The 18,937-nt window shown below is 43.0% G+C and overlaps 1 protein-coding gene across 2 annotated transcripts; it reads left to right on the top strand.

Moving 5' to 3' along the window:
- Positions 1 to 7,823: 7,823 nt before the first annotated feature.
- Positions 7,824 to 18,227, top strand: pitx2 (paired-like homeodomain 2). Of its 2 annotated transcripts, XM_070963434.1 has the most exons (4): positions 7,824 to 8,274; positions 10,755 to 10,824; positions 15,554 to 15,753; positions 16,584 to 18,227. In XM_070963434.1, exons 2-4 carry the CDS (start codon positions 10,779 to 10,781, stop codon positions 17,139 to 17,141), a joined length of 804 nt encoding a protein of 267 aa, XP_070819535.1. In that variant the 5' UTR covers positions 7,824 to 8,274; positions 10,755 to 10,778; the 3' UTR covers positions 17,142 to 18,227. The 2 variants fall into 2 exon arrangements, with proteins under 2 accessions (XP_070819535.1, XP_070819534.1); XM_070963433.1 differs by lacking the exons at positions 7,824 to 8,274; positions 10,755 to 10,824 and adding an exon at positions 14,477 to 15,055.
- The last annotated feature ends 710 nt before the right edge of the window (positions 18,228 to 18,937 follow it).

Here is an 18,937-nt window from a genome sequence, read left to right on the forward strand (position 1 = left end):
AAGAGCAAAGTACAGCTTGTGAAACTGAATAATATTCACTTGAAATAATAATATAAAAGGATCAGGGCCTTTTGTAAGAGTTCAAACTGGACACCACAAGGTTATAACATTTTTATTGATATCTTGTGTCGTTCATATGAGAGTCACCGGCATATGAAGAGGTTTGACTTCACGTTCCCTTACCTTCACAAAGGCAGCGGCTGCACATCTGTACATTTCTGAGCCGATTTAAACATTTTGAGACTTTTTAATCCAGAAGCTTAAACAAAACTTCACTCACACTCTTCATTTGGATATTTGGTTATTTTAGTGAGCGGGCATTTGTTCAGCAGCAGTTTTATTTTGCAAAGATCAAAACTTTCACCCTGGTTCCTGCATGTTTGTACCACAAGACTTCACTACGCAACCATCAGCTGGCTCCCAAAAGAATGCTGCCATGTGTTTTTACATTTGTGCACGGTTCAGTATCCAGTCTGAGCAGCAAACAAAACAAGATGCCACCGGTGGAGGGCGAAAACGAAAAGTCCTTTTCTCATTTGCTCATATTGGAAAAGCATGTATATTGAGCACCATTTATCAGAAGTTATTAGCTTTGAACCAGAACCACAACCAGCACCGTTAGACCATCACTGAAGCCCCTTGAGGCCGTCCGCCTGGGAAACGGCAAACATCAAAGCTTCAATCTCTCCTCGATTATTCTTCTTTCCTTTAATCTTTCTCTGACTTGAAGAATTCCACTTTAGCAGAATGTCACATAATTACCAAACAGGTGCTGATGGACTCATAAGGATTATAGTCCCGTCTTAATAACCTCTACTCGAATGGTAAACAGTGAATTTTGAAGATACTGTGGCGTCTGTAACTATGGATTTCTACATTCTCTTTCCTCTCTTCCACCTTATTATACAGAAGGTGTTAATTATCAGGACATCTTTGGTGCGATGCAGTCATTGTTGCAGCGTCAACCCCAGAAATCACTTCCTGTTGAGTGTCAGCTTTCGGCCTTTCAGTTGACAGAATTTGACTTTTTGTGGGTGCTGCTGTTCTCGTTTTTGTTCAAGCACGGCAGCCATCAGAGCTAATGATAAAGACCTACTTCTTCTCCTCCCACATATCCTAAAATATAGATTTTTTAAATAATGTTGCTTGCACAAAAAATACTACACACTTATTGAATTTCTTCCCAGTAATGCCAACCAGACTGTTTAAAATAACTCACCAAAGCTTCAATGAAATGGACATAAATGAATTCACTTTTTCTTGCATCAATTGACGATAATGAGTTGCCCCCTGGCCTGCATTCACACACTTCTATTGCCCATCAGTTTTATGAAACACATTTCCAATTTGTACAAAAAACCTAAATTTTAAACCACCTTCACGCCAGTGGTCCTTATTTGTCTCATACCGTGTCTCCATTGTGTTGACAGAAATCAAAGCTGGCAGTGGAGAGAGAAATAGTGAATACGTATACCTTTAATCCCTCTTATCCTGCTGTTAGGCCAGGGTGTGTCCCCCGGTCTTCTATAATAGTCTGCAATGAGAAGCTTGAGTAAACACAATCAATGGAAGATAGTAGCGTACGCACCGCCGAGACTTCCGACGTCTCCCCCCTTTTATTCACCCCTCCATGTATTTGATTACACACCCCTACCTTTGTGGGTTCCAGGCAAATTACAACCTGAGACAAAGGTATTGATGCAATATTACATGTGGGGAGCAATAATCGCTGATGTTATCGCCGTCACAGGATTGCCTCGGAAGGAAAACCTGATTCTGCCAGAGGGGTGCCCTCTCTCCCCGTCTCCCTCTCTGCGTATGGTGCTCTTCCATGCTCTCTTACTCCTGGATTACAATCTCTTCATCCATTATTAATGAAGTTAAACTACTAGTGGCATGCTGAATGTGCTGCATGGGAGATTTGTAGCTAATCCAGCGCAAAACAGCCCCAGTCACATAATGAAGGGAAAAAAAAGCACAAATGTCAACAGTTTCACACTGGGACTGGATTAGACACCCCCACCTCAGCCCCCTCACTCACACCCGGCCTCGCTCTCTCTGCCACACACACACACACACACACACCAAATCTTGCATCATCCAGCGTGAAGAGTTATGAGTCTACAAACATCCACCTCCTTCCCTCACCTTTTCTGGGATGTTTCCCCGCTAACGGATTAGCGAATCTGAAGTGCTGATTTGAAGGCCAGAGGTCTGTTGAGGTCTGTATGTGAAATCGTTCAGCGATTAACAGCTGCAGCGCTGTTTCTTAAAATCTGCCATATTTCAGGGACACGACACTGACATGCACAGGGCATGCTGACAGTGTGATGGGACGCTGACCCTGCGTCATCTTTAAGGTTCTCGCGTGTCACATGGGGTTGGTCGTTGTGTTGTGGTGAAACTCTGCGCTCGTGTGCAGTTCAGCCATGCGACGCGGCTCCGTGAGATGCAGAGACGAGCATGAAACGCTGGAACTAATCAGAGCACGGGACATGGGACCAGCATCGTGATTTCAGATTAGCCACCCTCCATTTCTCCCTTTGTCGTCTTTTATCTACCTTTCGGCGGTGATGTGTCTGATCTGCATCTTGTTCCTTTGTAAATTTGTTATGATCTTCCCTTCGCTTTATTTTCTGCTTCAGTCTTCTCAAATCCATCTTGTTCTCTTGTGTCTATTTTTCTCAGATCTTTCTGAAACAATGTGCTGTTATCAGAACTTCTCTGTTCATGCTAGTTCGTACAAGTTGTGTTCGTTATGTTTGCAGTCCACACTGTTATCATTAACCAATAATCAGACTGAGTTCATTTTGTTTCCACTTTATTATTCAGTGTGACACGTTAGCCATTTTCTCTCAGTTAGGGTTGGTTATTTTGTCCTAAAGATCCAATGTTCAGTCAACAAAGAAGCAGCTAGCAGCAGAATGTTATAGGTCCATATTTTTAGCCCCGCCTACAGAGCTCTGATTGGCTCGGTTATTTTCCCAAGCAGCCACACAGCTGTCATTGAGGCCTTTTGGTCAAATTAGGAGAGCTCCAATATATTGGACTCCACAGCTAATTAACGAGGCTGTAGCTTTACACCAATTTTACGCCATCATGTTCAATGTTAAGTTATTTCCTGTTTTGCAGCAACAGAATCAGCAAGTCAAGATTCCAAAAAAATGCGTCACATGACAATCACGCTAATCAAATATTACAAGCCAATTGTGCAAAAAGGTTAGTTTTCCCGATCAACACTACAATGTAAGAGAACTTTATCCATTTTGTAGATATTTTTTTCTAATTTGAACAATAGAAAAAAAAAAAATCTTAACTCAAGGACCCCTTTCTAGCTTTTTCTGGAGCTTTCAAACCTGCCATGAAGATGTCCTCTGTCTGATTCATATAAGGGGAATAGATCGGCTGAGCCATAACTGAGCAAGCTCCACACACTGATGAAGACCATGAGATGTGTTTGAAAGCTCCAGAAAAAGCTAATTAGTGGAATTAGAGTTAACAAGGATTAAATTTCAAATTTATTTTTCAGATGCTGCAGGCTGAAAACATTTGCTTACTAAACTTAATGATGCCAAATAAAATTTATCCGGATGAGTGAGAACATGAAATACAACATTCGAAGGTTTATTTCACACATCTCAGCCACGCTACCCTCCACCGCCTCAATCAGCCTCTATATCCCTCCCTCTCCTCAGGCCCCCTCTCTCTCTCTGCCACAGTAGACCAATTAGGACTAAGCTGATTCCAGTTGTGACCTTTGGGTCCAGCTCAGGTCTGCTGACAGCAGAGTTAGCATGTAGCTGAACTGTTTTACATGTTATCGACAGAGTGGGAGGCATCATAGTCATTTTATCACACCAATTTCATTCTTGGCCGATTTCCCCTTAGGCAGGTTAGTGGCAGCTTCCCATTGATTTTTCATGTAATTGATCAGAGACCTGCTTGAGCAATTTATTGGCCCGCTCGCACCTGTGATTAAGGCTGAGGCCGCATGTGTTTATGCATGCACCCACTATTACTTTCCCCAAGATCAACCACGCACCATAAAAGCGCTGCTGTGCCGTCTGTCTGTGGCTGTCACTGTAATGAATGCCGTCCAAGTCTCAGGGACATTTTTAATCATGCTTGACCAAAGCCATGTCATGTCCAAAGTCAAGAGGAATGGAGACAGGCTCGTCTGACTGACCAGCAATGACAGGAGTTAATGTGTTCACATAAAAACATGGACCAGAGTTTAATTCAAAGTAATCCTTATTCATTTGAAGCCGCTTCATGCATGGGATTAATATTAGAGCAGTCGGGGGGCCAAAACCACAATGACATCAGCTAAGCATTTTCTTTGGAAGCCGGGGATAGGATAATTACAGAAGAAGACAAAGACGAAGAGCTGAGTACTTTTTAAATATACACCATGTTAGCTGGGCATGTCGGGAGAAGTGAGGGTAGCCTATCATGTAAGTCATTTACTGGCCTTGCGTATAATGTTCTAAACCACAAGCCATGCTGCTGAGTTGGAGTGCTTAGCGTTGGTGTAGCTCGTCTCCCTTTGGTACTGTGACAGAGCTGGAATAGTAAGGATCAGGCATAAAGCCGCTCAACAAGCTCAAGAGCTATCAAAGAGCCGCCCTTTTAATTTGGTTAATTTACAGGCAGCTTTTTCACTAATAACGTTCTTGGAGTGATACTTGACAAATGGAAATACACACAGGATATTTCTGTCTCGGCGGAGGCTCATCTAATGTTTTGTCTTTTCTCTCTTCTCTACCTTCCTCTCCTCTTCCTCCTCGTCCTCGTGCTCTTCTCTCTCTATTTTCATCCTCCTTTCAAATCAAAGAGGAGTCACACCCCACAATAAAACTGAATTCCAAGCCATTACTTTATTTCTAACATATTAGCAGTACATAAAGTGATTTGTTTAAAGATTTGTGGCTTTGGAAACACCAATTTGACTCCAAATTTTATTACATGGCCACAGAGTGTTGGCCAGACAGAACACTAGGCGACAATCGCATGTGGTTTGAGGCTAAATCTGAAAAAAAAAAGAAGAAACTCAGGCTGGTTTCTCAGGCAAAGAGCACCCCTGAATAATGGAACCACTTCACATCCGCATTACTCAAGCTTCCCGGTGCAACAGAATGATGACAGTGTATAATGTGAGGACTTGAATATTTCACTGTGGGAAAAAGGTTCAGATTCACTTTTAATCACAGCCTATAGGAATTAATTCCAAAGTCATGGTGTGAGGTGAGGGGAGAAATGATTTAAGTGCAATTTAATTGATTCCTCATGGCATGAGAAGGATGCAAAGGCTGCACACGCAGGAAGACAACACATTTGTCATAGTAAACCATTTATTCTATGTGTCTTTTGGAAATAAATCGAGGCCTCATTTCACAGTAAGACTAATAAGTTTATGTCAAAGCGCAATTTGGCAAAGAATAGAGCCCAAGCATTACAATGTTTCAACACAGTCTTTATTCATGGAGATATTGGGCCATATTCTGCAGAGTGTGCATACCAGATAATGATGCATGTGCATATTTTCATATTTCTGCTTTGGCTTCAGGAAACAGCATATTTGGCCGCTTAAAATAATCATATGAGGCCTTACAGATCTAAATATTGGTTCCAAGGGGAAATATGTTGTGTTTTAGGCATCATATTATGAGCACAACCTGTTCTTAGATGATGTGAAGTTTACAGTGTGTGAAGTGTGAGGAGCTGTAATTACTCACAGTGCAAATTATGTGCAAAAAAGCAGATAAATCATGCAAAATAAAACAAAGAGTTCACTCATTTCTTAAATTTAAGCCAAACTACAGTGGCCTAAGTCTTAGATTGTGTGTCTGCTGTGGCTGGCTTGATGGGCAGAGTCTCATATCTCCTCTTTAAAGTGAAGGCTTGGATGCGCGCTGATACACATGCAAAGCCGGGAAAGAGTGTTTTAAAGTCCTCTCCAGTATGCAGGAGGAGGAAAAGTTGAAATGTCCAACTGTACTGGCGCTGGGGGGGCTGATGTGCTCGTTAAGAATCAGGAGAGAGCATCAGCAGAGCAGGTCACCCTGTTTCTCACATCACAGCCCCATCAGAAATTCTTTCAAGTGTCCTTCTGCGTCGCCAAAGATGACAACGGCGAATCGATAAGCGCTTGAAATGAAAAGAAGCCGCCGTTTTGCCCCCGAGGCGAAAGATTTCATACCCGCCAGCCTCCTCTGAACTTCAGGCATTCCTCTGCACCTTTCTGCGTGAGAAAGAGGAGGCTCTTGGCTGCTTTTTTTCCCCCTTTGTATAAGAAGGTAAGCGGAGAATATATAGCCGTGCCGTCGTGCCTCTCCAGACGCCGCTCACCCTCTTTCTCTCCCCATGCAGGCGGGGCGTGATTTGAAATGTGCATGATGCTGCAGGGTTGATGTTTTCTTCACGGGTTACTGGGTCGTTTACTTGCATTTACCGTGTGTGTGTGTGTGTGTGTATGTGCGCGCTCACATGTTAGTGCTTTTGTGTGTACATGTGCCACATCACAACGTCTGATATTGAAGCGCACTGGTCAAATTCTGAGGAACTGGCCGAGCTGTGTTGGCAAATAGGCAAATTTTATTTATTTTTCCTATATTTGTTTGCATTGAGCCAACGCGCTGTCTGCACGCGTGTTTGCGCGAGTGGAAACGTGATAAAATATGGCCTTCTTGGGCCTTTGCAGAATATTATGAGGTATTTATATAATGCATTTAGTCCTGACTAAATAGGCCTGATCAAAGCAGCTGTGGAAATTGCATTAGCTCTTATAATTACACATGTATCAGTCTACACAAGCCTGCAGTAAGCATTTATTATATTACATATGTGTTTGGTGCACGAGGATTCAAGCCATTCCTCCCTCACCAAATTTTGGTCGGGGGGTGGAAGGGTTGGGCTGATGCGCACGTCTTGCTTCAGTGTCCCCTTTTGCCAGGAAATTCCCGTGTGGATGTGCGCATTAATTACTGGTTTAATGGGAGTATGACTAAAAATGTAAAAGAAGGATTAGGCGCGGGGAACGCAAGGGCCTACGTCCGGTCTGCTCGCCTCACTTAAGATGCGAGTGCAAAATCAGTCTGTATCTAACGAAACGGATCTATAAAGAACATTTGCATCCGAGCCAGCTGTTCACTTCATCTGCACATAAATCCGCAACGCGATAGGGCTCTGTCTGGCCCCGAACGAGCCTATTGCATCCATTTAAAATGCGCTTCTGGTTTCCACTCACCTCTTAATATTCTGAATATTGTGCTTTTGAAATGTGGTAAATTATTTTAGAATCAATGCGCGCAGTGGTCAAACAATGAGCTTAATTTGACGTTAATTAGGCTCTAATTTCCTGATGATGATGAGCTCTTATAGGAATCAGCATCTGTGACTTATTCCTGTAAATTAACTGCCAGTTGATGCATTTGTCGTGATTCACTTGTTTATTTTGCGCGCTCAGAGTTTAGATCATAAGCAGCCGGTTTTAGGCAAAATGAACCATTCTATGTTTTGCATGCCTGCACCTCAAACGTCGCAGTGTGACAGTAAACGCACCGGGGCGGACTAACAGGAACATCAGAGCTTTTATTTTCTTAACACGCGTCTTCTTTTTCAAGATGCCATCCTGAATTTTTGTGCGATTGATGAAAGTTGAGAGGCTCCAAGTTTGCCCTCTGCTAGACGACACATACATACACAAACACACCCCTTTAAAAGCGCGCGTACAAACACACACAGACACACACACACACACAGAGAGAGAGAGAGAGAGAGAGAGAGAGAGAGACACACACACACACACACACACACACACACACACACACACACACTCACACTCACACACACGCGGGGTCCCTCTCTGAGCTCAAAAGAAGGAGGAAAAAATGCGCCACTCTTGGAGCGTCTTTCAACGGGGGAAAAGTTGAGGAAGACAGAAGAGGACGAACCAAGGGGAGACTCGGATGAAAGCGCCTCCTTCGCTATTTCTCCTCACACTGTAAATAGATGGTTATTTATGCGCATAAATGAAACTAACTTAAACGTAGCGCAGCCTCTCGCTTTTTTTGGATAACATAGACGGGGAGCCACATCCAAGCACGTTTCCGGACACAAACTCCAGCGGCTCTGGACCTTGAAGTTGCCTGTATTTTCGCTATAAACACGCCCGCTGGTGTGTGTGAGTGTGTGGACGGTGGAATTTATCTCTTCGCTGCAGAATAAAAACGCCGACGGCTGGAAAAACCAAAACCTCACCGGTGTCAACAACTGGTAAGCGCAACAGAGCAGCAGAGGCACTTAAAAAAGAATAAAAGTGAGGTGTGAGTTAATGCAAGTGGAGGAATTTGTTCCACCTCGTGTTTTTTGGGCGTTTCTGATGTGAATTTCAAAGGGAAGGCTGTAGCATAAGGGAGCATGAAGTGATGTGAGGGCAGGGTTCGCCTCACAGGTCGGCGGATGATAATGATGGATCATTAGCGGTGATGCAGTGCGGAGAAATAGAAAGAAGGGGGGAACCAGACTGTACTGTCCTGTACTGTCGGTGGTTTTTGTAAGAAAGCTGTTTAGATGTCGGTTAAATAATCAGGGGAAAAAAGACACATTTGTGTGTTTAAGCATCAAATCCTGCTCCAAAGTGATGATTTGTCCGAGCGTAAAAGTCACCGCAGAATCCAATAAAATGCATGAAATTGGGGGTAAACATATCAATCCGAGGTTTAAATCCCACCAAAGTAAATGGTGAGTTAACTCTTTGCAGAAAATGACAGCTAACCCTGTTAGTAAAAAGGGAGCATCATGAGTTAAGTTTTCTCCTCATTTTGCAATATAAGGAGAGGAAAAAAAAAAAGTTGGGGGAAAGAGGCGACGTTCACGGTCTCACGCCTTTAATTAATACGGGACCATATGGTGGAGGTTAGTCGATTCATCTCCCGGTAAAGGCTGCAGTCTCATGCTCCACTGTGTTAATTTCAGAGGTAAAGCCAGTGTGAGGCCATGCCAGCTTTCTGTCTGCACTGGGCCCGATGCCATGTGAGTCACCGATTCACATCAACTGTTAGTGGTGAGAGCGCAGAGCGTCCGTGAAGTGACAGTGAACGGACGATTAACACAAGTATTGCTAATATTCACGCAGCTATATTTATAAAGCACTCCTAGTGGATCTACACTCATGGCATATATCAGAGAATAGAAATAAAATATTTATTTAGAGGTCTAATTAGCGTACTACAAAAAGCACCGTTATTACATGATCAGAAATGATCATTATTATTATTACCACGAGGACATATTAATTATTATTACATCTCATTTTATTAAATACTGTAAATGTCACATATATTTTAAAATATTTATCACCCTCGGTAATTTTTTTGTTCCATATGTTTTAAATCAGCGCAATAATCTCCATCTGTCTTTACCTGAAATGCAAATTTCTCACATAATTTACCGTTTTTTTAAATGAAGTTAAGTGTTTTTTCTTTCTTTTTTCCAAATGTATTTTTTTCTTGTTACTTTTAAAGAAATTCGTGCCTTTAATTTGAAGTCTCCCCCAAAAAGAGATTAAAAATGGATAAAAACAAATCGTTCGATGTGGAGATTTTTTACACAATAAAATAAAATACAGTTAAATGCATGAATAAGAGATTTCAGAGGCCGCAGAGCAGGCAGGCTGAAATATTGGAGGGAGCCCTCATTAAATCGCACTGATTAGATAACACGGAGCTGCGCGCAATAACCTCACACCCTCCAGCCTGACCCCCACTATTTCATTTTGCTGTGGGAGAAAGGGGAGGGATGGGCAGAAAGGTTGTGCAGGTACACACCGTAAAACTTAACCTCCAATATCTTCATCTTTTGAATTAAATCGCCTCACAGAAGATGTAGAGCAGGTGAAGGGAAGAACTGAGGAAAATGGTTAACAGCATGACTGCATGCAAATTCCCCCCGACTTGAATTATCATAAGCAAACAGTGTGAGCCTGGACTAATAAAACCCCATCTGTGTAACTTCATATCGAGGTAGTATGAGGGCTGCGATAATGAATTTTGTAATATCCCACCGACAGACATCTCAATCAGACTCTAATCCCGTGATTTTACTACGGAATCACTCCACTTCCAACTGCTGCAGGCTGCACCACAACACAAGATCCGGCTAATGCAAAACACGGCGGCTTTGATATATTCACACTGTACACGACTGACACTGGAAAAAATATATAACAATACATGGCGCGCGCTAAAGTGGAGTTTTACAGTCGAATTTGTCTTAAATCAAGAGAAAATGAGCGTCAGGATGATGAGATCAGTCATTTTCCTCCAGCGCAAAAATCAGCTTTCCTTTTTGTTTTGTCCAGCAAAGAGTTTCCTGAAATGCAGATGTCGGAGCACAGAGGATGGGCAGATGTTTCTGAACACAAGTCAAATTAAACAGGAAATAAGTTCCAAATAAAAATACACTTTCGTACCTGCTCACATCCCAACTTCTCTATCCATCTAAAATCTAACATCAGCTCTGCGCTTCGCTGAAGGCCTGAATTTTGCATCAATTTGAAATATTTTCTTCCAGACCAAAAGCTTTTTTTTTTCTATTTCTTGCAATCTAATACTCATGCTTTAAGCACACCACTATTCTTTTGGGTTTTATGTCGTCTCTAAACATTATTACTGCGCAGGTACGTCAGAGACCAACACAGGGGGTTGTTGACTCGTCTTAAAGGCTAATTATGGCTCTTTTGTCTGTTATTACAGAAGCGGTTTCCTTAAATTGCCATAATGGACTCCCACTGCCGCAAACTGGCCACCACCTGCGCGCAAATAGGTAAGTATCTGAGCCATATGAGTCAATACACGGCAGTTCTCACATATCATAGAAACATTAAATATATATAGATATTTAGAGATTGAATGTAAAATAACTGCCAATTTAACTGTACATAAAAACAGGATTTTTTTTCATTTTATATACATAAAAATGGCACTCTTGACAATTACAGGCCTTCAGGTTAACAGGTTGAGGGTTTCTTGTATGTGTTGCTTTCCACACATATTTATTAATTACAGCTAATATCTTATTCTTTATTTACTGCATTTTTTATTAATTCGCCTTCCTCAGAAGTGACCCAAAGCAGACACACACTGATGTCTTGATCCTAAAAATCAGATTTGGTTTAAAATAAGTGAACAGTTCTGGCACTGCTTGGTTGTTTCCCACCTCTAGTTTTATGAAGTGTCTTAAAACAGGCTGAACATCTTAAATTAAAAGGCAAAATAAGGTTGATTTCTTCATTTAAAAAAATCCAGTTCTGATGGATTTTTCCCCAAATAATCCTTCACTGTTTTCTTCGTAAGAGTCTGAGGTGTGAAGTGTGCTGCTAAAAAGCTGCTGCAGTGGCAGCTTTGCGGTGGATGTCACCGGTTTGTTCAAAGCGGTCGCTCAGGTGTTCTGGCCTCTCTGCTCGTCGCTGTGAGGAAGCTGCTGGCGTGTCTCTCGTTGTTTGCTGTCTCGGAGGGACACCTGGTGGTCGGACGTGGATCTGCAGCTGCAGGTTACACACAGCATCATGTGCGGATCTGACTCAAGTGAAAGCTCTGCAGCGATGTTATCTGTGGCCATGGAAAGGTGGACATATGTGACCACTGACGCATCTTTTTGGACCCTTTAATCTGCAATTTTCTGGCCTTTGGCACAGTGAGGTCGCTGCATGACGGCAAAACAAAGGCCATATTTAATAAAGTTTCAGAGCTGAATTTAGATTCTGCTAGCACTAAGATTTTTTTTTTCCTAGATAGCATCTAAATCAACGAGAGACTAAACAAAAAAGCTCGAAACCGCTTGCTCGACAGAGTCTGGGATTTATTAATTATTCTCCAACGTGGTGGGGAAATTACATCAGGTCTTGTTAGGGTCTTAAACGAATAACCAATAACTCTCATTCGGTTTCGTTTAGCCGACATTGATGGGGCTGTGTGACAGAGGGCAGGCTGTTCACAGCCTCCGAGCTGCGCAGTGTGGACGACCATTGATTAAGAATAATAAGATAATAAGACATAGACACACCAGCGTCAACTGTTTTGCTGTAATGTATGCAGCGCTTGTTGGATTGACTCCGGGGAAAACTAAATGTATAATGAAAGCCCATTCGTGAGGAGGAATATACTAATGGAGGAATCTGATGTCTCCTTAATCCTATGTAAAAAGCCTTGTCGTCTCCCCCCTATATTGACTGAATTGCTAATTAATGGCCCTCTATGGCGGAGGCCTATTGCGCGCAGTAATCCGCAGAAGAGAGATAAAGCATTCAGAAGGTAGAAATGAAGAGGAAACCGATAATCCACTTCAAGTTTAGTAATACAATACGACTGCAAGGAGGGGAAAAAGGAGCAGCAGAGTTCGCTACATGGCATAAAATAACTAAAATAACACATGGAAATTACTGTTTTATTATTGGTATTTATGTAGAATAATAGCCGAATTCTGAAATATATAAAGTTTATCCGATTCTTATTAATTCTGCTTTCTGTTTATTTCCTAAAATACATCTATTTTTACTTTCCTATATCAAACTGCCTTTTAATAAACGTTTGAAAATGTATTTGCTTAGCCTTAAACGATAAAGCATCAATAAAAATAAAAGCCATTACTCTTAAACTGTACATGAATGATAATCACTTAAACCATGCATCATCTTAACTGAATTACTCTGGACCATCCAAACAAGGTTTTATTGCTCTGTATGAGAGGCGATTGGTTCCCGAGTTTTCAGAAAGTATCTTCCCTCCCTCAGTGTGTGTGTGTGTGTGTGTGTGTGTGTGTGTGTGTGTGTGTGTGTGTGTGTGTGTGTGTGTGTGTGAGTGTTGCATACACTCTATGGTCTGCTGGTATTTATATATCAGGGGCTTTCACGGGATTAGCCCAGTAACTTCTTAACATCGAAGTCCAAATGCGCTGGCTGAATGGGCGTCTGCCTGGCCACGTGGACATGGGAAGTGTGTTATTTGATGGTGATGATGATGATGATGATGATCCAGTTGTGTTATGGAATAAAAAAAAAGAACCCCCAAAAAATGAAGATCAGAGCGTCATCAATATTTTTCACAGGTATGAATCGCACTAACTGTCGCGAGCGCGTCCTCCTGTCTGTGCTGTCCGTCCATCACTCCCATCACCTGTTACCCGGCTGACATTTCTCCACCCTTAATCTCCCACCTTGAAAATTAAAGTCGCATTTGTTTGATTAGACGTGTTTACTTTGTCTTAACGCGACATATTCTTTGGGGAATTATAGGTGCAAAAAAAAAATATATATATTGCTGGCATATGAGCCTAAACTCATTAAAAGTCCTCCTTCACAAATTCTTAGGCAAATGAGAGTCTTATCAGATTAAAAGAAAAAAAAAACCACTACGGGAGTGCTGGCTGAGAACGACTGAGGGGTCCAAACGCAAAGTGAGGAGAGATCTCCAGTTAAGCACCCAGATAAAGTAATCCGTCGTCAACAAACTGGGTCTGCGTGGTTAACTGTGGCTCCGATGGGGTTGATTTAATGGATATTTGAACCTCAACTCTGTGGAGATCAAGAGGATCGCCTCATTTGACAACCCGTGTGACTGGCAGTGCTTTTTCCTGAGCCTATAGGCTGCATACCGGGATGCAGCGGATAGTAAACCACTTTAGGCTAGTTTGGTCACGTTTTTGGAGCGTGTGATGGAAACGCACTACAGACATCTCCCTAAGTAGAGCTGGATATGAGGATAGGGAAGAGAGGAGAGGGAAAATGCTTCAGTTCAAACTGTTGATGTCTGATTGCCTTTAAAGTAATTTTACCAGCTTCTTTCCATTACTTCTTTCCTTTGAATGGCGCTAAAATTCTGCACCGCTCTGCAGCGCTGCACCAGCTGCGCCTGTGCGCCTTTTAACATACATGTCTGACAGTTAGCGTCAGTTGACAAGTGCGCACAGACAGTTTTACGGCCGGCTGGCACATCCCTCCTTCAGAAGTTACTTTTCTTCCTTTAATCGGGCGTCCTTTCACGGGATTATTGGGCTGTAGTAGGTTTTTGTGTTTGCAGTGTGCATATTTTTTTCATACGGCTTTCAGTACAATCCGCTCGGTGGCTCGCTTTATCCACACTGAGTCCCTGAGTAAACTGCGGTGACAGAGGCTACGAGCGTGCAGCTGAGCTTGGGTATCAATAGAACGGCGTCGTTTTACTGGGCCACTGGACCCATCTCATAAAATGAGACCAAACTGTGTTATTTTCATTTTTATTTGGTCTTGGGCTGCTGCGCAACGGCACCTCGGAGCGCCGCGGGTACACCGTGCGTCCCATCTCTCTTTACATGCTTTTATTTGGAAGAGAAAAATAAGCGCCAGACCCGGCATAAACACATTGGCACACATATCTCGTTTCTGCAAGCCCCGGTTGGCTGGGCTCACCGTCATATCCACATGGATGTGCCTGTCAGAGCGAACATGGGCGGGCGCAACATGGTGACGTGGAGGTCTAGAGAGGGGCGCAGTTGGATAGGCGGCGCGCAGGCAACAGCTGAAATGAACAGAGAGCGGTGTAGAGTGTGTATGCCTCTGGATCTAATATCACCTACCTGTCCTTGTCACTCTGATAGTCAGCCGAGGTAGCCGCTGCTTACCACCGATGCTAGTATGGCAGCACTCAGTGATCTATTTTAAAGCATTTTCCACTTAAAACTGAAGGGGGGCTTCATCTCAACCGCAAGAGGAACCGCTCTCCTGTGCGTCTTTTTGGAGAACTGAACACATTCCGCCGACGGACTTTTCCGCTCATCCTCGTTGTACTAAAGGGGACTTAATCTGCTTTTGACAGCCAGTTTTTCGATCTTTTACCGATGATCTCTATGAGGGATCCATTAAACATAGACCATCACCACCTAACAGGGAATAAACTTGCCTCCACACACCACACGGCTCTGGCGATGGCATCAAGTTTACAGCCGCTGCAGCGGTCTGTGGACTCTAAACACCGGTTAGAGGTGCACACCGTGTCGGACACGTCCAGCCCGGAGTCTGTCGGTAAGAACCGCCCGGGGTGCAGATGTTCTCAGCACGGCGCCGCAGATGTCACATCGATATCAAACAAAAGATGGCTCCAATGAAGGGAGCCTTACATGAATGCAAACAGGCGATTACAGCCATCACTTAACTCGCAGATCATTCGTCTTGACACTTGTCTGTTTGCGGTGTAGTAAAAAGTTTCTGTGTTATGTAGATGAGAAACAGCTTGTGTTGTGGCAACTAAAATTTGTCAGGCATTTACTTAAATACTCGGTGTCGAGATTAAATCAAAAGGTCAACCAAAAGGGAAATGCAAAAATCCAAACATGAAAAAAAAAGTAATGAAGCTTATTTTACGACTCAGAGCATTTGTTCCGCAGTGAAGTCAGCGATTAGCTCATCCATTTCCCAACAGCGCCGCGGATTCAGGATCTTTTTTGTGCTCTCTCTCTCTCTAAAGCATGCAGGCCTTAATCCGCCTGACCGTGACTGAATCAGCTTCTTTCCTCTTGACAGAAAAAGAAAAGAACCAAAATAAAAACGACGACTCCTCAGACGACCCGTCTAAAAAGAAGCGGCAGCGGCGGCAGAGGACTCACTTCACCAGCCAGCAGCTGCAGGAACTGGAGGCCACGTTCCAGCGGAATCGCTATCCTGACATGAGCACAAGGGAGGAGATAGCCGTGTGGACCAACCTCACAGAGGCCCGGGTCAGGGTGAGTATTCCCTTGGGTGCAAACAAAAACAATTCGTGTGTATAATTTCGGGTAATTTGTGCCAATTGTCCGGTTAACCCACAAAGAGCCTGTTCCTTTATATTATTACGCACGGACACCAAACTTTACGCATGGCTCACATTTCCTTGAAAATAATGTATTACACAGTTTTTAGCTGGAAAACAAGGAATCAGAGTCTCGTTTAAATACACTGCTGGTTGTAGCTCTATTTAATTAGATTGTATATGTCTATCTTTTGGGCTAAATATAACTGAAATCCTCTGCACACATTGCTAAATAAACTTTAATATGTGCTTCCCGGCGCATTTTAATCTTTTCAGTAATTTCACAGTGAAGTAGGACTATTTGTTATTTGCCTATTGAGTGTAATTACACATTATTACGCTGTTAACAGTTGACATGTGTCGGTGGCAGATACCAGTCGTGTTCTCCTGTTCGTGTGAAAGAGGTGCAAAGCTTGTATTTTGCGATTGTCGCCCTGGTGTTGTGTGATTAAGGTCAGCGTGTTTGCGGAAGCCTGCAGAGGAATACACATCCTCTCCACATTAAGATGGTGCAGGGGCAGCCCAGTGTGTATTCTGCTCAGATAAAGACCCAATCAAAGCGGAGTGGTCTGCACAGGGAAGCAGAGATTAATAAAGAGAGTTTGGATTTACAGACGTTCAAATTATCCAGGGGGAATGATTTAAATTTAGCACCAATATCACAAATTAAAGATTATGTGTCTGATATTAAAATGTAGATATATATGCTGTAAAATATTTACACTCCTAATTCCTAACCTGCTTTTCTTACTGCTTTTCCTCTAGGTTTGGTTCAAGAATCGGCGAGCCAAGTGGAGGAAACGGGAAAGAAACCAACAAGCCGAGCTTTGCAAAAACGGCTTCGGCCCGCAGTTCAATGGACTCATGCAGCCCTATGAGGACATGTACCCCAGCTACACGTACAACAACTGGGCCGCCAAGGGCCTCACGCCGGCCTCCTTATCCACCAAAAGCTTCCCCTTCTTCAACTCCATGAATGTCAACCCCTTATCCTCGCAGACCATGTTCTCGCCGCCGAACTCCATATCCTCCATGACTTCCAGCATGGTGCCATCGGCGGTCACCGGCGTGCCGGGCTCCAGCCTCAACAGCCTCAATAACTTGAACAACCTCAGTAACCCGTCTCTCAACTCGGCGGTGCCCACGTCCGCGTGCCCCTACGCGCCCCCGACCCCTCCTTATGTGTACAGGGACACTTGCAACTCCAGCCTGGCCAGCCTGAGACTGAAAGCCAAGCAGCACTCGAGTTTTGGATACGCCAGTGTGCAGAATCCGGCCACTAATCTGAGCGCTTGCCAATACGCCGTGGACAGACCAGTCTAATACCCAGCTGCACTGCAAAAAATCACCACCTTAGCAAGTCATTAGAGGCTAGTAGTGGCGCTTCAAGTGTTACTTTTCTCCGAGGGGAGTGAGGAAATCTGGCGGTGAGATAATTGTACTTTTTTCCACGTGTTTCAGGAAATGACTTGATTATATGGCATTTTCTGATACTATTGGAGTTGGTCGATTCTGACTTTTTCCCCTCGAGATATTGCCACTTGTACCTTGAAAATGTCCAAACATGTCAAGAAACACGTGAGATGATTCCATCGCACATGATGATGTACATTTTTTTTGTTTGTTTGTTTTGGTGGGGGGGGGGGGGGGGGGGGTATGATTTTGACGGTGATCACAAGACCAACTGGCTCGTGATGGTGGTCATTTTTTGCAGTGTGTGGGTAATCACAAGCAGCCGGCCACAGGAACAAGAGACTACTACAACTACTTTTTTCATTTTTCAAAAAGGGCACTAGAAGACTGAACCACTGAAGCAAGCTCAACTCCGGGTCGGAGTCAAACTGAAACGGGAGATTTTAGGTTTATTCCCCTTCTGATGAGTCCAGGCCGAGCGTCACGCTGCGCCACAGATTAAAAAAAGGCCTATTTCTTTTTCATAGCTCGTCATGAGGGTTTTTTTCTTTCTTTTTCTGGTGGATTTTGGACGATAATTGTTGACTGAAAAGGTTGTATATATTTGAATGATCATCTCCTGTTTGTCGAGGCGAATGCGCTATAACCCTCCAGTCCTCTCCAGGTTCAATTTATCAACGCATGTGGAAAAAAAAGAAAAAAAAAACAACCCTAAAAAGGAATCATGTTTTGCTTGCAAACAAAAGGGAATGTACATACTAAAACGCACCAGATGTGTGTTTCTAACATATTATAAATTTATTATTAATGTCTGTGTGAATATCGATTTAGAATAGCAATTCTGGATTTTAAAAGAAGAAGCATCAAAAATGTTCCTGCGACAAATTATTTGGTTTTTGCTCTGTGTATACTATTTGGTACGGAATTCTGTTTTTTTTTTTTCCAACATCCAAAAAAACTATTGTGTTTTATTTAATGGAAGTAAATATATTGTTCAAAAACATTCTGATGGGAGACTTTTATTTGATCTTTGTGTTAGTAGTCTGTTAGTGGAGTGCAAAGCAATGACAGTCTGTCTATAGCCTTTCGATTATGTGAGGTGCTTGTGCGGCTAATCTATAGAGGAAAACAATGGGCCGCTCCAATACACACAGCAGCGAGATGCTCCGTCAGATTAACTACTGAATACATGTCTGCTTGCCCAGCCAAGGGCCTCGGCTGCGGTCACTGGTGCTTGAAATAACACGGGAATCAACAAACAGGATTTGGACCACACAACAGTGACGACAGTCCATTAGTGTTTTTTTTTTCCCCCTCTGTGTTTGAGCTCAGAAGAGATGGCTGCTATGTGAAGGGATTATTAGAAACACATCTTTGAATCCACTTTTTGATCCAATTCATGCATTAATTAAGGGATTTTTTAATTTTTTTAAAAAAGCGCAATTTTCCTAATTCCGATTTTACCGGTGAATTTAATGATCTTTCAAATATAACTGTGATATAATTGAGCATGAAGGTGTTTGTTTAGAGTTTAGGATTTTTAAAGCGAGTCTTTTTGTTCCAGACTGACCTGAATGCAGCCGCAGCCACGCTGACGCATGCATCTGCTTGCCTTTGCATTGTTTTCTCTTATGACTCGGCGCGTTTTGAGTCACGCTTTACGGTGCGCAAATGTGCCAACGCTACGGTCTGGGGGAAATTGTGAT

The sequence above is a fragment of the Chaetodon trifascialis genome, chromosome 5 (genome assembly GCF_039877785.1).
Source record: "Chaetodon trifascialis isolate fChaTrf1 chromosome 5, fChaTrf1.hap1, whole genome shotgun sequence".
Taxonomy (NCBI): Eukaryota; Metazoa; Chordata; class Actinopteri; order Chaetodontiformes; family Chaetodontidae; genus Chaetodon; species Chaetodon trifascialis.

Coding starts and splice junctions, on each gene's coding strand:
- pitx2 (XM_070963433.1), top strand. CDS start 14,872: ATGATCTCTATGAGGGATCCATTAAACATAGACCATCACCACCTAACA. Junction 15,056..15,553: donor GTCCAGCCCGGAGTCTGTCG/GTAAGAACCGCC, acceptor TCCTCTTGACAG/AAAAAGAAAAGAACCAAAAT. Junction 15,754..16,583: donor TCACAGAGGCCCGGGTCAGG/GTGAGTATTCCC, acceptor CTTTTCCTCTAG/GTTTGGTTCAAGAATCGGCG.